We start from the raw sequence: 23,089 nt of genomic DNA on the forward strand, positions 1-23,089 counted from the left end.
TGGAGGTGGTAGCGCATTCCGACGGCCTTATAGAGCATGGCAGGATGCGCTACCTTTGTGAAAAACTAGTCTGGCCAGCAGGGGTGGCTCTTTCCCTGATATGTACTTATGGGTAAAAAAGTCCTAATACAACGAGGCAGATTCCAGGCCGTGAAAATGAGCAAATGTTTGATGAAACCTTAATCCGGCAGCTGTAAAAAGGAGCGTCCTTCGCTTGAGGCATTAAACTGGCCTCCTGACTTTCTGTGGTCATTAATTCCCTACCTTAATGATGAATTTGAGCTCATGTATGTAGGTGGTAGCACATTCCACTGGCCTGATTGAACCTGTCAAGATGCGCTACCCCTCTATCAGAGCAGTTTCATTCAACCAAAAAGAACAAGTTCAACTGTTGTTTGCAGTAGTCAGATTCTGGTTACTCTCTAAAGCTAAGCAGGCCCAAGCCTGTTCTGTGCATGGATGGGAGACACTTTGTGGAAAACTAGCTTCCTGCTGGAGATAGTTTTAGTCCAGCCAGCAGGGGTTGCTCATGCCCTGACATGTACTTTAGGTTCCAAAAGCCCAAATATAGAAAAATGACTTCTGCGGTGAAAGGCTTTTGATGAAGCATTAAACCGCCCTATGTAAAAATGAGTGTCCTTCGGATGAGGCATTAAACAGGCCTCCTGACTTTCTGTGGTCATTAATTCCCTACCTTAATGACGAATTTGACCTCATTTATGGAGGTGGTAGCGCAATCTGCGCTACCTTTGTGAAAAACTAGGCTGGCCAGCAGGGGTGGCTCTTTCCCTGATATGTACTTATGGGTAAAAAAGTCCTAATACAACGAGGCAGATTCCAGGCCGTGAAAATGAGCAAATGTTTGATGAAACCTTAATCCGGCAGCTGTAAAAAGGAGCGTCCTTCGCTTGAGGCAATAAACTGGCCTCCTGACCTTTAGTGGTCATGAATTCCCCTCCTTAATGATGAATTTGACCTCATTTATGGAGGTGGTAGCGCAATCTGCGCTACCTTTGTGAAAAACTAGGCTGGCCAGCAGGGGATGCTTTTTCCCTGTCATGTACCTATGGGATCAAAAGCCCTAATACAACGAGGCAGATTCCGGGCCTTGAAAAGGAGCAAATGTTTGATGAAACCTTAATCCTGCCCTTGTAAATAGAAACATCTTTCGGATGAGGCATTAAACTGGCCTCCTGACATTCTGTGGTCATAGGTGGTAGCGCAATCTGCCGGCCTTATAGAGCCTGTCAGGATGCGCTACCTTTGTGAAAAAATAGTCTGGCCAGCAGGGGGTGCTCTTTCCCTGTTATGTACCTATGGGATCAAAAGCCCTAATACAACGAGGCAGATTCTGGGCCTTGAAAAGGAGCAAATGTTTTTATGAAACCTTAATCCTGCCCTTGTAAAAAGAAACATCTTTCGAATGAGGCAATGAACTGGCCTCCTGACCTTTAGTGGTCATTAATTCCCTACCTTAATGATGAATTTGACCTTATTTATGGAGGTGGTAGCGCATTCCGCCGGCCTTATAGAGCCTGGCAGGATGCACTACCTTTGTGAAAAACTAGTCTGGCCAGCAGGGGGGGCTCTTTCCCTGACATGTACCTATGGGATCAAACGTCCTAATACAACGAGGCAGATTCCAGGCCGTGAAAAGGAGCAAATGTTTTTATGAAACCTTAATCCGGCACCTGTAAAAAGGAGTGTCCTTCTCTTGAGGCATTAAACTGGCCTCCTGATTTTCTGTGGTCATTCATTCCCTACCTTAATGATGAATTTGACCTAATTTATGGAGGTGGTAGCACATTCCGCTGACCTGATTGAACCTGTAAGGATGCGCTACCCCTCTATCAGAGCAGCTTCATTCAACCAAAAAGAACAAGTTCAACTGTTGCTTGCAGTAGTCAGATTCTGGATGCTCTCTAAAGCTAAGAATGCCCAAGCCTGCGCTGTGCATGGATGGGAGACCCTTTGTGGTAAACTAGCTTCCTGTGAGAGGTAGTTTTAGTCCAGCCAGCAGGGATTGCTCATTCCCTGACATGTACTTTAGGTTCCAAAAGTCCAAATATACAAAAATGACTTCTGCGGTGTAAGGCTTTTGTTGAAGCATTAAACCGCCCCATGTAAAAATGAGTGTCCTTCGGATGAGGCATTAAACAGGCCTCCTGACTTTCTGTGGTCATTAATTCCCTACCTTTATGATGAATTTCACCTCACTTATGGAGGTTGTAGCGCAATCTGCCGGCCTTATAGAGCCTGTCAGGATGCACTACCTTTGTGAAAAAATAGTCTGGCCAGCAGGGGGTGCTCTTTTCCTGTAATGTACCTATGGGATCAAAAGCCCTAATACAACAAGGCAGATTCCGGGCCTTGAAAATGAGCAAACGTTTTTATGAAACCTTAATCCGGCCCTTGTAAAAAGAAGCATCCTTCGGATGAGGCAATAAACTGGCCTCCTGACCTTTAGTGGTCATGAATTCCCCTCCTTAAAACTAATATCCCCTTTTTAAAAATTTAGGTCATTCTCAGCTTCTTGTCGGTGTGAGGTCACACTGACAGAGGCCGCTCCCACGATAGTTGACTGACATGAGCGCCTTACCTTAGACCCGCCCTCACGAGCTGAAACAGTCCAACTTTGATCGCCATTTTGTCGACTCAGGTGCAGACAAGAATGTCCGATTGAGCGATTGAGGTTTTCTGTTGTTGGATGTAATAATGAACACAGCAGTCGTCATTTACTGAAGAAGCAGAGGAAAACGCTACTTTCGTTTTTAAAAGGAAAGCACCGATCCCGATCGACATATGCCTCTATGTTCATGCAAATCGTTCCTGATACAGCTTCACCAACAGCAGAAGTGAGTATAAAGGTTTTTATGCATCTTTGTGAATGGCCTTTCTTAATAATGTGCTTGTTGGCAAGTTTCACCGTTAAATGTGGCTAAACGCGGCTAAACGCGCATAAACATATGCCAAAGAATTTGTGGGACCTGAAGGATTTTTAAAGCAGGCAGTTCAACTGTTCAGGACAAACAAGGGACTTATACAACTATCACTAAACAAAAACAAAAAATAAAAAATATCTTGAGGACTATATGTAAACATCTTTTATGTGAAATATCTTATTCAGGTCAGTGCTAAATAAACAAAACCATGCATTTTGTATGATCCCTCTTATTTTGGTTAAATAATTTACATTTTGCAGATGACCTCAACTGTATAGCCTATATCTCAACCTACCTAAGGATTGTCTTAATTACTCTCTTCATTTGAATATCAACGTTTGTGAAATTTAGTCAGTCAAAATGGTTTTGAGGTTAATTGTAATTGTATTAAGTAGAATATTACACTTTTTCATATATATTTGATAATGAGGCAGAATAGGCACAAAATGTATTACTTAATGTGGGGTTATTATTCAATAACTCCTTGAGTTAAAGGAAAGGAGGTGAAAGTGAGTGCCTTGCTCAAGGGACTCACCTCAGTCGTGGTATTGAGGGTGGAGAGAGTGCTGGTTATTCACCTTTCCCACCGACAATCTCTGCCGGACCTGAGACTCGAACCCGCAACCTTTAGGGCTACAAGTCCAATTCACTAACCATCAGGCCACGGATGCCCCAAAGACCTATAACCTTATTAATATAATTGAGTAAAGTCATTCTATTTGAATTCATAGACCTGTCTTTATGGTACATCCGAAACTAAAATATGGGCAATTAAAAATGTATATATTCATATGCCTGTGTATATATGACATGAATATGTAAGAACATTATATTATTCAACTAAATCTTTAAAACACAAAAGTTAATTTAGTCTTTTACAGCTGAGGTCAAAAGTTTACATACACCTTACAAATTCTGCAAAATGTAAATTATTTTACCAAAATAAGAGGGATCATACAAAATGCATGCTATTTTTTATTTAGTGCTAACCTTAATAAGATGTTTCACATAAAATGTTTACATACAGTCCACAAGAGAAAATAATATTTGAGTTTATAAAAATGACCCCGTTTAAAAGTTAGCATACACTTGATTCTTAATACTGTGTTGTTACCTGAATGATCCCCAGCTGTGTGTTTTTTTAAGTGATATTTGTTGATGAGTCCCTTTGATTGTCCTGAACAGTTAAACTGCACGCTGTTCTTAATAAAAAATAAAAATAAATTCAAGTCCCTAAATTTTTTTGGTTTTTCAGCATTTTTATGTAAATGGCTTGTATGGGGGGCTCTAAAAATCTTTTTGAATTTGAAGATCAGGGTAAATTTAACTTATTTTATCTTCAGGGAAACATGTACATATCTTCTGTAGCTCCTAAAATAGTAGTACTAAATAAAAAAAATCTTGATATTTAAGTAAAATAAGAAAAATTTACAGATTCTGTTCAAACGTTTACACCCCTGGCTCTTAACGCATCGTGTTTCCTTCTGGAGCATCAGTAAGCGTTTGAACCATAATGACTCCCCCAGTTGTCCTCAGTCGGAAAAGATGGATCTCAAAGTCATATCACATGTATGTTTGTAAGATGCCTCTTTGGTAAAATAAAATTAACATGTCACAGATTCTACATAGTGTATGTAAACTTTTGACCTCAACTGACACTTAAAAAGTGTGTTTGTGTGTGTTTCTAATTACTCATTTAGTACTATGGTGTATTGAAATACCATAAAATACAGTCACTGTACCATTGTACTTTATAGGACAGACTCGGTCTGTAGCACAGTTACAAATTGCAAATGTGCATTAAAGGGTGTGCAAGGCAAGAGTATGTCAAAGTATTGAACGCACATTTATGTCTGGCTCCTCTATTAATGCGATTTGTAGTGGAGTGAGCTGAGTGAGTTGTACAGCCAACGGCTCCACAGCCACCTTTCTCTGGCACAGAGCCAGCAGTTCCTGAGGGAAGAGGAGCTGAGGGCACGGCAGTACAGCGCTCTCTTCAGGCTCAGAGAGAAAGTGCTTTGGGAGAAGACCCGAGCTGAGCTTGACTGGTTGGAGCATTGCAAAAAGTGAGTAACAAAAGAAATGATGCTACATAATCAGAATACATAAAATATACTGTTACAGTTACATTATAAAAGGATATAATCGGTTCACTGATGCAAATGAGGATTACTAGAAGGATAAAAGGAAAGGATAAATATAGAATGTTTAAGAAAAGCAACATTTTGTTAGCAGTGGCAGAACCTTATTATCACATCAGGCTGCTGATTATCACATGCGCAGCTTGCACCTTTCACAACACCACTCTAGTCACGAGTCGAACATGTTCAACCTTTGGTTTAGTGGTACAGAAAATATGTACGTCATTATGTATTATTGCTTTTTTATTTTATTTGCATATGTAGACTTGAGGTGATTTATTAGCTGAGCTGATTACATTTTAGTAAATATTTAGACATCCCAACCCTCTTATTACTGGATATACACTAGATGTTAGTCCTCATACAGTAATTACCACATATTCATATAGGTAAATATTTGGTAGGCAAATATTTGGAATATTTAATTCATAAATATTTTCAGCCATTGTATGTAACCTGTCCATTTTATCATATAACACACTTGTTTTCATCAGTTGTGGATCAGCACAAGATGATATACTTGCTTTGACTGAACTCAAGCAGAAGCAGAAGAAAGTAATTCACAAGTTCCGACAAGAGCAGGTGACTTTTTAAGTTACCTTTTTTTATTTTTGGAAAGACATTAATGCTTTTATTTAGCAAGGGTGCATTAAATTGATCCAAAGTGGCAGTACATTGTTACAAACAAAATAAATTTCTATTCATCATAAATAATCATCATGGTTTCTACAAAAACGTTAAGTAGCACAACTGTTTTCAACACTAATAATAATAAAAAAATGTTTCTTGAGCACTAAAATCAGAATGATTTCTTGATGTGACACTAAAGACTGCCGTAAAGACTTCTGAAAATGTAGCTTTGCCGTCACAGGAATAAATTCCATTTTAAGTAAGGGATAAAGTATGTACAACTTTTCAGTTGTATAAGACTGAAGGGCTTTATTTTGCAATAACAACCCTGCTGGATGTACATTATCCTGGTTATTCCACAGACGCTTGCAAAACAAAATAATTAGACCTGAAATATTGATTTAAGTTGAAATATTTGACCGCAATTTTTCCGTATGAAACCAGAGAAAACAGATCCAGCAATACCTGGATGACATAATTAAATAATTGTACACAAAATATTGATTTGAGTTTTAATATTTTATTAGCTAACCAAACACAAAGCTTCCACAAAGCAAAAATGTTCTTAGCAAGCGAATAGCGCCCACTGCAGGTACCCGGATGAGCTTGGTGAGCCGGGTTGTTATCTGGGAATAACATACCTTGGAATGTGGTGACTGACCAATCAGAATCGAGTATTACACAGAGCTGTGTAATAACATATAATAAAACAGGAAACAAAATTTAAATTGTAATAATATTTCACAATATTAATATTATGTCTGTATTTTTGATCAAATAAATGTAGCCTTGGTGAACATAAAACAATACAGACATTACAGACAATAACAGATGTATTTTATCTGCTTTGTTTATGTTAGGCAGAGATCCACCACTGGCGAAACATGTACAGATCAGGCCGACAGCAGAGACGGTTGCTTCTCCACCATCAGAGAGACATTCTTGATATCAAACAGTCAGCTGTTCACTTCAGACAAGCACTGCAAATGCAGACTCTGCCTAAGAAAAATGGAATCACCAAGCCGGAGAACACTGCCAGTGCTATGGTATTCCACAAATCACAAATCTGCTCTTTTCTTCAGTGATACTGTGGTTAAAGTTCACAAGCAATGTAATTTCATAATTTGAGGTACAGTATTTACAAAAGCAGCAGAATATTCAACAATATTGTAATGATTGAGGTTTCAATGTATTGTGAAAAGTTGGCATATTATACCAGAATGGAACTACAGTGGGGAAAATAATTATTTGATCCAATGCTGATTTTGTACGTTGGACAACTGACAAAAAATCTTTTTATTTTAACTTAACTTAATTTTAATGGTAGGTTTATTTTAACAGTGAGAGAAAGAAAAATTCACTTCAAAAAAGTTATAAATTGATTTGCATTTTAATCAGTCAAATAAGTATTTGACCCCTTCGCGAAACATGACTTAGTAATTGGTGGCAAAACCGTTTTTGGCAATCAGAGAGGTCAGAAGTTTCTTTTAGTAGGCCACCAGGTTTGCACACATCTCAGGAGGGATTTTGTCCCACTCCTCTTTGCAGATCCTCTCCAAGTCATTAAGGTTTTGAGGCTGACGTTTGACAACTCCAACCGTCAGCTCCCTCCACAGATTTTCTATGGGATTAAGGTCTTAATGTGCTTCTTCTTGAGCCACTCCTTTGTTGCCTTTTCAATGCCCTGGCCCTGACGATACATAGCCCCATCCATCGCTCCTTTGATGCGGTGCAGTTGTCCTGTCCGCTTGGCAGAAAAACACCCCCAAAGCATAATGTTTCTACCTCAATGTTTGACAGCGGGGATGGTGTTCTTGGGGTCATAGGCAGCATTCCTCCTCCACCAAACACGGCGAGTTGAGTTGATGCCAAAGAGCTTGATTTTTGTCTCATCTGACCACAACACTTTCACACTTCACTTTTGCCACTTCTTCATGGCATAGTGTGTTACCAATTGTTTTCTTGGTGACTATGGTCTCAGCTGTCTTGAGATCATTGACAAGATCCTACCATGTAGTTCTGGGCTGATTCCTCACCGTTCTCATGATCATTGAAACTCCACAACCAAGGAAGATTGACAGTTGTTTTGTCTTTCTTTTATTTGCGAATAATCGCACCAACAGTTGTCACCTTCTTACCAAGCTGCTTGGCGATGGTCTGGTAGCCCATTATTATTTTATAGTATTATTTATTTACCAGTTTTAGTTAATTATAATATCATTGTTCTCAAGTAATTCTGTCTTGATTTAAAAAACACTGAGATATTTGTACTAGAAAGCAAGATAAAATATTGAGTGCAAAATAAAAATAATAATTATATTTTGCAGTAAAATCTTTTATTTCTTTGCACCAATTAATTGTTCTCAGTAAAAACTAAATAGGATCCATTTGATTTCTATGAAAGCCAATTTCCCTTTCCAGTTTACATCTCACAATTCTGATTTATAACATGCAATTAAGTCAACATTGTAAGATATAAACTCGCAATTTTGTCTTTTTCCCCTCAAAATTGAACTTTATAACTCGCAATTGTAAATTTATATCACACAATTCTGACAAAAAAAAGTAAATGTAAGAGGTCGCATTAACCCCTTTTTTATTTTTATTCAGTGGCGGAAATGGGCTTCCGTAGATTTCATGTTGACTTTAACAAAGTCCAAAGTGCAACAGTTCCACTGTTATCCCTGCTATAATGTGATGAACCAAACAGCAGTGCAAAACCTTGTGATAATTACCCATAATTCTCAGATGCCACATTTAGCAGTTCTGATTTTTATGCTGATGTTTTGCAGGAGGAAGAGGGTGTTATGCAGCCTGGGATTAAGCCAGATGCTAGAAGCACAGATAAAGCACCAAGAGAGGAAGGGAGGCAAGTGTGATGACTATTATTCCATCATTTATTAGCATGCACTCACACAGAGGAGTAGTGGGATGCTTACTTCCCATATACAGTAAGCAGAGGCAGTGCCAACACATTTATGTAGGGTAACACCTCAAAAGGAAATACTGCAGTGCACCACTTACTGTCTGGCAAATCCTGCGTGACACACAGCAGAGGAGGAGACATGGCAGAAGTGTGTGCATATCATGAGCTTGTTATCTACAGCATTTACTGTCTGTCTTGGCTACAATGCACCACTCAGAGTAATTACCCTTGGAGAGAGAGAGAAATGGAAGGAAGTCTGTGAGACAGAGTGGAGATAGATACTGTAGATAGATTGAGTGAGAGTCACAGAGAGAGCGAGGAGGGGGAGGCTGGATGGGAGGAGAGAGTTATTGGATGAAAGAGAGAGAGAGTGAAGCAAGCAGGAGGAAGTTAAAGAGAATAAAAAGAGGGCATAGCCGTAGACAGAGATGCAGGATGACTGCTCTCTCAGCCACCGGCTCGACTGCAACTGCGAGTTGACACGATATTTGGGGAGTGGCAGCAGCGTCTCGCAGGGGACCTGAAGGAGGACAGTCAACTGTTCCTCAGGCTGCTTACTCGCGACTGAGCCCCTTTGTGATGGCAGTATGCCAGTCATGAACAGGTCAGGGTAGGTGGACGGCATTTCTCTCTCTCTCTATCTCTATCTATGATTCTTGCTCTTTCACTTTCTCTATTTGCATGAGTAAGCATTAGTTCTGTGTTAGTTATATAATTTAATATATAAAGTTAAAGCAGTAGTTCACTCAAAAATGAACATTCTTAGTACTTACTTAAGTACATTATTTACTTTTTCCAAGTAATTATAATGAATGCAGACTGAGGCTTCTGTTCAGAGCTGAAAGCCTCAGTCCACGGTTAATGTAATTGCACAAAATTGCATTTCATATTTCAGATGATATCTTTTCTGTCATATGGGATAAAGATGCCATTGTTAGCTGAAAAATCTGATGTTATAATTATATGGGTAAGCCTTTACAATAAAGTTTAATTTGTTAAACGCCCCCTTCGTTACTGTTGCTATGTCCGACAAGCCATGGTGCTCTCTCGCTACACAGCTTGTTCTTTTGCAGTAAAAAATACAGTACATTCCATATCAAAGAGAACACTGACAGAGCGCCGACAGACAAGTCTCAACTTTTAAAATTTAAAGGAGACATATCCTGAAAATCTGACTTTTTCCGTGTTCAAGTGCTATAATCAGGTCCCTGGTGTATCTACCAACCTAGAAAACGTAAAAAAGGACAACCCAGTAACTTTCTTATGGTAAGCCTTTCTCTGCAAGCATCTGACAAAACGAGCCGCTCAGATTTTGCTCCTCCCATGATGTAGAAAGGGGATCTTATTATAATATTACCGCCCCTAAATCTGCACGTTTCCATCCGCGGCGCCGGCATTTAGTTTTTGCATGCGACAGCAGTGTACTAGTTCTAGCCCCAATGCAAATGTTTGAGCAAAGCATGCTACTGTTCTGTTGTTGGCTGCACAGATGAACACAGAACACTGTTTAGAATCCAAACTTCAGAGGAGACAGGAGAGCAGTGGATTTATTGATTTATTTACTGAATATTACGCTGTCGCACAGATCTAAAATAATCATGCAATTTCTTTCCCACAGATAAAACCAACTGTTTTTGTAACTCATTTGTGCTTTTAACATAAGCTTGTGTGTATTTGACAGGTTTAAGCGCAATAAGACGTGAAAGAGAATGTTAGTTTAGTACTCTAGTACTAGGGTTAGGTATCAAGAACCGGTTTCATTTTAGAACCGGTTTCAAATGTTCAATAACCGGGTATTCAATAAGACATGCATTTCTCGCATTTTAACGTGATTTTAAACTATTTAAGTGCAGGAAGGAAAAGAACTTGTGCACTGTTTGCACACATCTGAAGTGAGAGCACGGAGAACAGCGGTCCCGATGCGGGTAAACAACCTGTGTCTGTTCTCGAACAGTTCCGTGCATTTCCACTGCAGAAAATTGTGTTTTCCGGACCAGAACTGGCTTCTCTTTCACATTTATTGACCAGTATGCACAAAATACGTCAGTATATAATCATAAACAGCGTTTTTATGTTTCTGCTTCCACTCAAAAAAGGGATTTTCAAAATAATATAATAAATAATCTGTTATTTTGAAGGGTTATTTTGAGCTCAAACGTCACAGATTCTGGGGACACTTGAGATTTATATTACATATTGTAAAAAGGGCATAATAGGTCTTCTTTAAGAAATTCAAACTATAAATACTGTTTTGTGGCTCTTCATTGTGTCGTGACAGATTGCTATAGCACCTCAGTTAAAGTGGCATGTGAATCGATCATCTTTTTTTATTTACAAGTTAAAGCATGAAATAAACTTGAATGAATACCAGAAGGCATTTTATTTCAACCGCACACCTGGTGGAAAGACATAAATACACACCATTTTACAAGTTTAAATCCACCAAAGTTAATCTACTCTCCTCTCTGTTTTGTTTGTCTGGAAAAAAGGACGGCTTCTGCATTATAATTGGTCAGATCCCCTGTCAATCAAACACCCTGCGAAGGGTCAATTAACAGTACTTTTACAGTATTTATTAATCTAGCTTCACATTTATGTTTACATACACATACCTTTAAAAATAAAGGTTCTTTATTAGCATTGATGGTTCCATGAAGAATATTCAACATTACGAAAATTCTCCACTGCACAGAAGTGGGCTGGGGAAAAAATGATGGAAAATTATTAAAAAATTAATGCAACTTTTTATCTCACAATTCTGACTTTTTTTCTCAGAATTGCATGATACAAATGTGCAATTCTGCCTCTTTTTTTCAGAATTTTGAGATATAAACTCACAATTGCAAGTTATAAAGTCAGAATTGTGAGAAATAAACTCACAATTCTGACTTAATTTTTGTGAGATATAAACTCAAAATTCTGACTTTTTAGTAAGTCTATTATTGAACGAACATGATTTAATACTGAACAGTACTATATTTCTTTTAGTTAACATAAACCTAGATTAATAAATTATGTAAAAAAAAATATTGTTAATTTATAAAATATTTTGTAAAGTGATTGTGAAATGTTACTTTTCTCAGATGTGACTTTAAATGTTGCTTGTTTTCCTTCAGCTTGTTGAGTAAGGCAGGTTTGAGGAGGCTGTTGTCATCAGACGAAGTGTGGACTTTAGGAAGGAAGAGGAACCAAGTTGAATTCGTCCCGGCTGAGCAGGATTTTCTGCAAGTTGCAGAAACAAATAATCCTCCAGCCAGTCCCTCTCAAAGATACAGCCGACAGAACCAGGCTTCTCTTCACCTTATCAGTCCAGAAAGAATCAGCAAGACTGAAGGTGGAAGTACTTCATGTCAGCGTGACTCTGCGAAGGCTTTGAAATCAGGAGCTGAAGTTAATGGTGGGTATAGGGTTCTGTGTTTTTTGGTTGTTGAAACTTTCCATAAACACATTGTGTCTGTTAATAGAACGTTTGATTATCAGGCTTCATCTTCATTTCAGACAGTACAAGAAAGCAGTCAAGACATCATACAGTCTGATTTTACTTTTTCACAGTCTTTCTCTTTGATAGATGTCTTTCTGTTGTTATTGAGTGGACTGCAATTCATAGTGAGCTGATTTACAATATGTCTAGTTTCTGCTGACTCATGCTGTGAGCAGAATGACTCAGTGCCCATACTGATTTACTGTGGCATTTATAGCATATGACTGCACATAAACAATGCAAAACTGGAAAACAGTTACACTGTCAAAAAATCAGAACCAATCCTAATGGGATCACAGAGAGGCTCGCTAAAAGTTATAATCTTGAAAACTTGTAAATGTAGATAGATTAGGGGTAGGCAAATTCAGTCCTAGAGAGCTATATTTATTTGATTCTAAAAATAAGACTACTAAAATTTGAAGAAAAACAAAACAAAACAGTTTTTCTAGTTTGTTAACTCAGTTTTATAGAACATTCCATCGGAATTAAAGGGATAGTTTACCCAAATATGAAAATTCTGTCATTAATCACTCACCCTCATGTCATTCGAAACCTTCATTCATCTTCAGAATACAAATTAAGATATTTTTGATGAAATCCGAGAGCTTTCTGACCCTGCATAGACAGCAACCCAACTACCACATTTAAAGGAACACTCCACTTTTTTTGGAAATAGGAAGCAGGAGCAGTAATACCACGCAGCACATGTGCAAATGCTAAACTAGCTGGGAACTCATTTCTGATAATACTCCGCCTGCTTCGGCCATATTACGGCAGCAAACTTCCTTGACTATTACGCCGGAATGGGAGTGTAGTTCCTAATCTTATCAGCCTAGAAACTCGCAGCTTTGTATTTCCACCGGTCTTAGTACACGATATAACTACAGAAGAGTCAAGTTTTAAATACAACAAATATGGAAACTCGTTGGTCATTTTTGAACGCGATGCTATTGGTCTAATAGGATTCAATGATCTATGCTAAGCTATGCTAAAAGTGATATCGCCAGAACAGGAGAACGGCTGAATGGATTTCAAAACGGTAAAAATCAACTTATTAACTCGGGGGGAGTTGGAGAATGAGCCTATTTCCAAAAAAAGTGGAGTGTTCCTTTAAGGCCCAGAAAAGTAGTAAGGACATCAGCGGTTCAACCTTCCCAGCTAATAGGGAACATTCCCACAACTTTCATTAACGTTTTTTCAAAGGTATTTAAAGGTTAGGACTGAACATTTTTAAAATAATGTTTACAGGATGTTCTAATACCATTATTAATGGTTGATTTACATTATCATAATGTTAAGAGAAAACATTCTTATAATGTTATTTGTACACAATTGAGGTTCTTGTAATGTTAAGAGAAAACGTTTTTATGACAACGTTCTTTTAGTAATGTTAAGAACATTCTCAGAATATCCTTGTGATGTAATTTGATTGTTCTCAGAATGTTAAAAGAAAACTTTCTTACAGCATATATATTTAAAAAAAATCATAATGTTGATAGAAAAATTACTTTTTTAGAATTATAAGATTCCCTCTCGAGGGAACATTGAACTGCGTCCTCTAGGGGGCGTTATGGGTCACTATTGGTGCGACCATAGTATAAAAGGGCGCCGGTAGAACACAACATTCCCTTCTTCGTCTTCAGCTACTGCCTTGTTTAAGTGTGCATTCTGGTGGTAACAGCCGTGACTACGTCTCAGGGGCAACTCCCTTAAGCTTGAAGGAGTTGGTACTTTGTGCTCAACTTTTGTATAGCATGCACTCCCCTTAGCATGGCAGCGTGGGTATAACCGTTCCCCTTAGTTCCCCTAGAGGACACAGTTCGATGTTCCCTCAAGAGGGAACATTTTAGGATACGTATTTAACCATGGTTCCCTGAGAAAGGGAACGAGACACTGCGTCCTCTTGTCTCGTCTATTGTTGTTTTTGTATGTAGGCTTCAGACAGAAGTCACGCTGATGGCGTTCCCCATAGCACCCACTAAAGGACGCAGTGTCTCGTTCCCTTTCTCTGGAAACCATGGTTACATACATAACTTGAGACGTTTTCATGACATTATAACAATGGTAGATTAGGATGTTCCTATAATGTTCACATAACCAAGAAAAAAAACATTCTTCAAACATTAAAAAAACTGGACTTAAACAGGTATAAACAATCAAAGGGAATGTTTGTTCAGTGTTCATAACATAACATAAAATTTGTGTTTCAAACATCGAGAAAAAAATTAAATAAAAGGTTCTCAAAATTTTACGACAATGAGATTAGAATGTTCCTCAAACTTTAACAAATTAAATTTTTAGGTGAACTTTCCCTTTAAAGGCTGAGGAAAGGTCCAGTTAGAATTAGTTCCAAAATATATTAGAAATTCCATTAGCATTCCAATATTTGATAACACTTTCAAAACTTTGCTTTCAGAACAAGACACTCAGAAGAAGGTGCAAGGGCTTTATGAAGACACCTGCACACTCAAGAGAGAAAGACCACAACATCCAGTCGAAGTGCCAATGAAGCCGGTATTAAATATCCAGCATTTCACACTCAACCATGAGCCTCATTCAGATTCACTCAGAGCCCCAATAGTGTCCAGTTTGTCACCTGACAAAAAAGATGATCTCCGATTGGACTCTAAGAAACTCAAGGACCAAGAGGACACAAAGACAACAAATGTGGTCCATGGCAGTGCAACACCAGACACCCAGGCTCTAAATGTACAGAATAATCAGAGACTGCACAGTGTGCTGACGCTGAACAACAACCACAATATCTGTGACCAGAATGCCGGGGGGCAATGGAAATCATCCCTTTCATACTCCAAAACCAATGAGTTTCCTGAACAAAAAACTCAGGCGTGTACAAATGAGACTGTCACAGACAATCCACTTATTGAAAATTTAATTCTGGAAACAGTAAGTGTGGAAATAAGAAAGGCTGAGGATAGTCCATCTTGTGATGTCAGTCTGTCTGAGATAGATGAGAAGTCAGAGGCAATTTCGTTTCATAGCGAAGCACTAGCTTGGTCTGAAGAAGAAAGGGACTGTCTCGATGAGGAGAAAATTGAAGCAGCTCAAGCAAGTAGTTGCTCTTTAGTTTTTGCAGAAAAGTACACTGTGGTGGCAGATGATTCTCAGCCTTATTTGAACAATAAACAGGAAGGACGCTGTACGCCGCCATGTTACGAAAGACAATCGACTGTAGAGTCAGTCCTGTCAGAAATTCTCTCTCCTGTAGATGAGGTTTTGTCATACGGAAGTGCGGAACTCCCTCCATCCGTTAAAGGAGGAGCCGCATCAGGTTTTGACAGTTACGGTTGTCCTCCTCCTCCTCCTGCCTTTGAGATTATTACATGGACCAGTGAGGAGGAACTTCCAGCTCCACCTGATTTTGTGGAAGATCTCTCAATTAACAGCGAGAACCTCCCTCCTCTCCCTGTGGACTTCTCTCTGAAAAGAAAAGAGTCTCAAAGTCTAGACTCAAAGAGTCTGAGGGAAAAGGAGGTAAGCGATGATACTAATGGAGCTCTCTGTGAGGAAAATGACTGTTCAGAGTACACCAGCTCCCTTCCTGAAGATGTGAGAAATGAAATCTCTGATCCATTGTCCTCATTTCAAATTGGAGACAGAGTTCTTGTGTGTAACTCCAGACCGGGCGTGCTAAAATATAAAGGCCCCACGGCATTTGCCAATGGGTTTTGGGTTGGTGTTGCGTTGGACGGCCCTAAAGGAAACCACAATGGAACTTTTAAAGGTGTGAAGTACTTCAGCTGTGAAAAAAGCCACGGTGTCCTGGTCAGAGCTGAGGACATCGCTCACATACACAGAGAACATAGTAGTGATGTAGAGACTGGGGTGGATGAAGATCCCTTCTCAGATGAGGAGCCGCCTAGGGCAAAGAGAGATAAACAACAGAAGGACACATCGTCGGCAGATGGGCAAAGAGGACGTCAACATAGTCAGTGTCCTTATGGAGATGAGACCATACCTACAAACACCACATGCATACGACAAAAAGAACCTCAGGAAGACTCATCAGTTGAAGCAAGAAGCCTTTCACATCCCTCTGAAATGCCAAGGCCAAGAGTAAGTAACTCCAAACACCTATAGTTCACTCAAAAATGAAAATTCTGAAACCATTTACTTACCCTCATGTCATTCCAAACCAGTTTGACTTACTTTTTCTGTGGAACGTAAAAGAAGATGGTAAGATAAATGTTGCTCTTTTGCATACAGTGAAAGTATGTACTCCACCATTCAAACATTTTAGGTCAATAAGATTTGTTTGGCAGCACTGCAACAATAATAATGATAAGAAATGGTTCTTCACAGGTTTAGAATATAGCATAAGTCTTATGTACTAATTTAACAGTGCTTTTAGAGGTAACCTATTATTGTCCTTTTTACAAAATGTAATATAAGTCTCTGATGTCCCCAGTGTGTACTGTGTGTGAAGTTTTAGCTCAAAATACCTGACAGATTTTAGGGTATGAGCCAAAACGCACTGCTTTTGAATGCATTTAAATCCAAATGAGCTGGTGCTCCCACCCCCTTTTCAGAAGAGAGCGGAGCTTCAAGAGCAGGCAAAAACAAAACAGGACCATCTCATGCACTGAAAATGTCAGAAACTCTCAGTAGCGGTGTTCAGCCTAATATGTTCGTATCAGAATTGGTTTAAAAGTCATCTGATTGTACTGTGCATAATAAATATGCATTTATAAATTACACAGAGGGGGAGCATGGCACAATAAAAATAATGACATAGCTCATGGTGCCATCACAAACTTTATAAGTCCCACTTGTGATTATGAGCTTGACAAATTCATATGCAATTTTTAACTACCACATATTTACGATCATTCTGGTAGTACGTGAAGGCAGTATCAGTGAAAACAGGGAGCTTTATTAACATTAGCCTTACAGAGTTTCTTTAGGGTCTACATAAAATGTTTGTAACATACTTTGATTAAAAATCCCCAATTGTTGTAGCCTGGAAAAAAATCCATACCCTAATCTATTAAGATTAAGGGTCTGGCATCGAGCAATGAAAAGGACCTAACTCGAGGGGCAGCACCAAGCGTGCATTTGAAACTCTCACTGCATGCAATTGGATAACGCCACAACCAATCACAACAATACACTGTGTGTGCCCCATACGCTTAGCTATCAGCGGAGCTAACTGATAGATTAAACTCTTGCCATATCCAGTCGGCAAAACAGCAAAAACGTCCTTCTTGCAAAGGAACGATTCGAGCGCGGTTTTCTGTTCCTCTTTTATATGAAAAGCCAAGTCTAACTCGTTCATTGTAGCGGCCAAAGCCGTTTCAAACAACTGGTGTTCATCTGTAGTCATCTTTCAATAGGCTTGTTTGAGATTAGCAAAATCTGCGCAGAATCGATCACCGGTGATCAACGCAAGATGCATGCCAGTTAAAAAAATGTCCGAGTTACGTCCGACTTGCTCTGACATCATGCTGACGTGTGCCAAAAAACTCTCGCGATGGCGAGGCGGCTGTGTCGGATTGAGCAGTCGGGCGCAGTAGCTCTCCACCGACTGCGCTGACCAAAAGCACAATGGGAAATGACTGGCTGATGACACAGCTTAATGCTCATTGGTTCAAACAACTGTGATGTTGAGTTCTCTTCTAAAATGTTTTATTTTTAATCTAATATCATGTGGTTATGTGTTTAAATTATGCATGAATATTCCCAAACACTATGACAGTGCGATCTCTGTGTGAGATATGTGATTGCTATCATATTACTATAAAAATCTAAAATACATGTTTGTATTAAAGTAAAAAATGGATGATAAATATGCCTTTAAAATGTAATTAAATAGCAAGCATTTTGAGTGTCTTGTTCATCGTATTTATTTTCATATAAAAGCAACAGAACTGAAATTATATCACGTTTATCAGCAACACAGCACGTGAGTGTGAATAACGCGATATCCGCCTTTGATCTCTGAGGTATCTGTTCCGCTTCCGGAGCTCAGAACTGTCCGTCTTGACTGCACTTATTTCAATCCTCCCCTCACTGCAGCCGCCTACTCTCGCCTTTATTTCAGGCGAGACAAGCACATCTCAAACGAGCCTATTGTTTACTAAATGATTCCGGACGTCGCAGCGCTGTTGTCATTAGCTTAGCTCGCCTCTGGTCCGCCTACATCAGATACACCGATTTGATTGGTTCCCAGAACTGCTTACGTAATGCAGTAATCTGCATCATTGCTCGATGCCAGAGTGTCTTGCAGAGACAATTCAAATTGTGCTCTCGCGAGACCTCTGGATTTCCAGGGTACAATTGTTGTGTAAAACAACCTTTTTTTACCTTGTCAAATACACCTCTGTTCACAGCAATCCATTGTGTGCATGTCTCTTTAAACGATAATGAGCTACTGCTCACCCTGCCCCTCTCTTCCATTTTTTGTGTATTCGGTGGTGCATTACCATCAAAAACAAAACTTATCTAGAAAATGCAGACTCTTATGTTCACTTTTACATTCAACTACAAAACACCTGCATTGCTTACAAAACATCACTACAGCTGCTCAAGCACGGAGAAAATTGCAGGCAACAGGCTGAGGGCGGAAATATGCTAATACGGGACTATCTGTCAGCAGTTGTGGGCGGAGCCTGCACATTATGACACCACACTGCTCAAAAAATCAAAACAGCTTGATAATTGAGATTGTTTAGGTTTTTTAAAAATTAAAAAAAGGAGCTAATGGATTTTTATCATTGTAGGGTGGTTGTGTTCACACACTGATATGACACATTTATATGCAAACACCATGTATAAGTGAATTCTGCATCCACTGTCTCCTTAAAGGTGCTTTTTGTCCTTATTGGAGATCTACAGCCTTTAGTCATATGAGTTCATTGTATGGATAAGAGCAGCATCAGCATTCTTTCAAACAGAGTCATACAGGCGTTGAATAACATGAGAGTGATTAAATTGTGACAGAATTTTCATTTTTGGGTAACTATTGCTTTCACAAACGTTTAAGCATACAGCACTAATCACCTGTATTTTACAGACCGGCTTTGAGCTCCATCACAATGGACAAAACAGGAATCATGCAGATACTAAGCAGACAGAAGAGCTGGATAAAGATGGAGTTCACTGTGCTCAGGATAACAGAAAGAGACAAAGGATTAAATCATTGCACGACAATCAATCCACAGATGCTGTAAGTTGCCAAAACAACCATAGAATTTGCTTTAGTGAAGAATCAAATATCTGTATACAATAATACCTGTGCATTAAAATTTTCTATTACGCAGTGTCTATTTACAGTGCAAATAGCCCGCCTTGTTGGTAGAAGCTATTTACACTAACTTCACCCACCAACATTACAAAAGATGATTATCAAACAACAGCTTCAGTGGCGTAGGTGGTAAAGTGCATGCCGTGGTCTTCGAATCTGTTTTTGCCAAACTATTTTTCTTTCTTTTTAAATCTCATATCACTTTGAAAAGCCATTTATTTTCAATAAAAAGTAAGGAAATAATCAAAAAGTTGAAAATAAAGTATCAGATAGGGTTAGGGTAAGTGTAGGGAGGGCTTCATTGTCCCAAGAAGGTGGCATCCTTTTAATAATTTGAATTAAAATTATAATTTACACTCAATACGTTATTATTGCATACTGTTTTATAATATACTACAATACTGATGTGCAGATGGTTGCCACTATTTGCAAACTGTTATATGTATATATATAGCAGAAAATCCTGTTATTTTAACAGTGTATATAGAATCTATCGCTATTTGCACTTAGTGTAAATAGCATATCGCTAAGAAAATACTGCTATTTTCACTAGTGTAAATAGAATCCATTACTATTTGCACATAGTGTAAAAAGCCTCTATCACTATTTACACTTAGTGCAAATAGCCACTGCCTTTTTATTATTATTATTACTGCACTTTTCTCTTTTTGATACTCAGGATATAAGAAAAAGTGAGGATGGTCATTTTATGCCATGTGTGTTGGAGCAGTGGCATCAGGCCCAACCCGACACGCCACCAAAGATAAAGGTGCCGCCCCATGAAGACGCTATAGTCTACAGATTATTGGATGCTGCAGTGGAGATTCTGTGTGGCCAAGCAAATGAAGACACTCTCGACCTTTACGAAACACCAAGCTATTTATTAGACGACAACAGTCGCAAACATTATCGGCAGGTTAGTCTATAGGAACATAACAAATGACTATAAAAATGCTAAATGAATGAGAGAAACAAAACTCTAAGCTAAAGCTTATTCATTTTACACTCTAGGTGATCTTTCAGTTAACATCGGATGTACTTCATGAGATTTGGGGTGATCTGTTAAGGACAAAACAACCTGCCCAGAATATAGATGACCAATCTCTGATCTCAGCTCTGCAATCCAATCAAATTTCAGTCACACTTTTAAAGGTAAAACCACTGACAAATAATATTCAAGCTAAATTATTTTATTTGTGACCCCGGACCACAAAACCCAGTCGTAAGTAGCGTGGATATATTTGTAGCAATAGCCAACAATACATTGTATGGGTCAAAATAATCAATTTTTCTTTTATGCCTAAAAACATTAGGATATTAAATAAAGGTCATGTTCCATGAAGATATTTTGTACATTTTCTACTGTAAATATATTGTACTGTAATATGCATTGCTAAGAACTTCATTTGGGCAACTTTAAAGGCGATTTTCTCAGATTCCAGATTTTCAAATAGTTGTATCTCAGACAAATATTGTCCAAACAAACCATACATCAATGGAAAGCTTATTTATTCAGCTTTCAGATGATGTATCAAAATCAAAACTCTTATGACTGGTTTTGTGGTCCAGGGTCACATTTTATTATATTTTTTTTCTGCTGAGCTAACATTTTGATGAAAGTACTTTTAAGAACATTTACAGTGTGTTAATCTAATGTTATTTACAGGCTGCTGTGAGAAAAGAAATACAGAAAATTCTGAATTTAGAGCGAAGCGAGCAACAGATGACAGAGATGCTCCAAAAACTGTGCAAATACTGGTACGCCAAGAGAGACAGAGTGGACTTTATACTGGTGTGTGTAAAGGCACTCCTATAATAATATGCTTGCTTATGAAATTAGTGGTCTTGGTGTAACTTTGGCTCAAGTGTTGTTTAAGATTGCAGTATACAGTAGAACTGAAAATGTCTCATTTTGTCTTTGCATCTACTTCTAGATTCAAGAACTTCATAATGAGGAGAGAACTTGGCTAGACTACAGAGCTGACCAGTACACTGTGAAAATGCATCTGACTGAGGAGATTTTCAGCCTTCTTTTGGATGACACAATATTAACCCTAAATCATATGCACTTTTCAACCTAAAAGACAAGTTTCAGTATCTTGACATTTTCATACTTTTCATTCTTTGATATGTCGTTGTTATTTTTTTTTTTTGAGTGAATCTCACAAATCCTGTCAAGAACATGTTTAAGCCATATTTCACATATGTGAGCCTGGACCACAAAACCAGTCATAAGTCATACGGGTATATTTGTAGCAATAGCCAAAAATACATGATATGGGTCAAAATGATAAATCTTTCTTTTATGCCAAAAATCAGTAGGATATTAAGTAAAGATCATGTTCCATTAAGATATTTTGTAAATGTCCTACCACAAATAATATGCATTGCTAAGAACTTCATTTGGACAACTTTAATGGCAATTTTCTCAATATTTTTGCACCCTCATTCCAGATTTTCAAATAGCATCTCGGCTAATTATTGTCAGTCAATGGAAATCAGCTTTCAGATGATTTATAAACCTCAATTTACAAAAATTGACCTTAATGACTGGTTTTGTGGTCCAGGGTCACATATTTCATAAATTATATTTTGCTTAACGAACATAAATGCATAAACCTGTTTTAGGGCCATTAAGTTTTTTTAGATTATGAAATTATTTTAATGACAATTAAGCAGATTTTAACCTAATTTTCACTTTTGCAATTACTGTATGCTAAAGAAAAAAAATGATATTCTAAATACTGCAGAGTATTTATACATTAATTATTAGTATTGGTTATACTGCTTTTAATATTTTCTGATTTAAGGGGAGACACTGCAGGCAAAAAGATTTTGAGCTTTTTGGTGTTTCATAAAGTGTTTTTTCAGACTAGTGGAAAGAAAACATCCAAAAGACACTGTTAAGTGTTTCTTTTATAGCACTTTATCTATTTGCGTCAATAGATTTCCATTACAAGGCATATTTTAAAGACTGTTTTCTCAAAATGAGTTTTTTTTTCTCCTAGACTGAGCCATAAATCTCCACTTCTGTAACACTTACACACACCAAACTTTACATTTTTATTCCTGTCTGTATCCTGAAGGTCTTTACAGAAGGATATAATTTGCTTGATTTTATACATTTTATTCCCCCAAAATTAGTAAAAAAAAAAAAAGTGTTTCCTGTCTGTTCTAATTTTTTTCTGAATTATAGCGTGATGAAATGAGATACCCAAAATCCCCTTTTGAAGTCAGAATTTTGAAACTGACTTCATCCAGTGTTTCAATTTTTGTACTAGAAATGTATGCAAATTAGCGCATATTTCATTAAATAATGCTTCATTTGCATATTTAAACCTAACATTTTAAAAAACTTGTAATACAAAAAATGTTTGCAGTTATCAATGTAATCAATAAACTGGGCAAGTAAGGTGATAACTATTAGTTAATTTTTTTACCCTATTCACCTGCAGTGTCTCACCTTAAATAAAAATGAATGTTTGTTTAGTCTAATGAATTAAAAATAATACTGTATCCACTTTTTTTTTTCCCGTGAGAGTTTGTAAATTTTATGAGTCTGGCTTCCGGTCTCATCCACATCCAGCTATTTTTAGCTGTACAAAACAGCTTGTTTTGCTGCTTGATATTGCAAATTGGTGTGTCTTACCATATAATTTTAATGTATTATCTTAATTATAAAACAGTTTTACCGTTTACTGCACG

The 23,089-nt window shown here is 38.0% G+C and overlaps 1 protein-coding gene across 1 annotated transcript in view; it reads left to right on the forward strand.

Moving 5' to 3' along the window:
- Positions 1–21,465, forward strand: part of LOC141334779 (uncharacterized) — a 72,601-nt gene extending 51,136 nt beyond the window's left edge. Inside the window, exons 2-12 of the mRNA XM_073840005.1 lie at positions 4,824–5,008; positions 5,578–5,665; positions 6,574–6,759; positions 8,506–8,582; positions 11,756–12,036; positions 14,537–16,197; positions 19,154–19,306; positions 20,064–20,300; positions 20,396–20,536; positions 21,051–21,176; positions 21,319–21,465. Coding sequence (XP_073696106.1) covers positions 4,824–5,008; positions 5,578–5,665; positions 6,574–6,759; positions 8,506–8,582; positions 11,756–12,036; positions 14,537–16,197; positions 19,154–19,306; positions 20,064–20,300; positions 20,396–20,536; positions 21,051–21,176; positions 21,319–21,465 — 3,282 coding nt within the window. The remainder of the gene's footprint in view (positions 1–4,823; positions 5,009–5,577; positions 5,666–6,573; positions 6,760–8,505; positions 8,583–11,755; positions 12,037–14,536; positions 16,198–19,153; positions 19,307–20,063; positions 20,301–20,395; positions 20,537–21,050; positions 21,177–21,318) is intronic.
- The last annotated feature ends 1,624 nt before the right edge of the window (positions 21,466–23,089 follow it).

The sequence above is a fragment of the Garra rufa genome, chromosome 5, assembly GCF_049309525.1.
Source record: "Garra rufa chromosome 5, GarRuf1.0, whole genome shotgun sequence".
In the NCBI taxonomy this organism is placed as follows: Eukaryota; Metazoa; Chordata; class Actinopteri; order Cypriniformes; family Cyprinidae; genus Garra; species Garra rufa.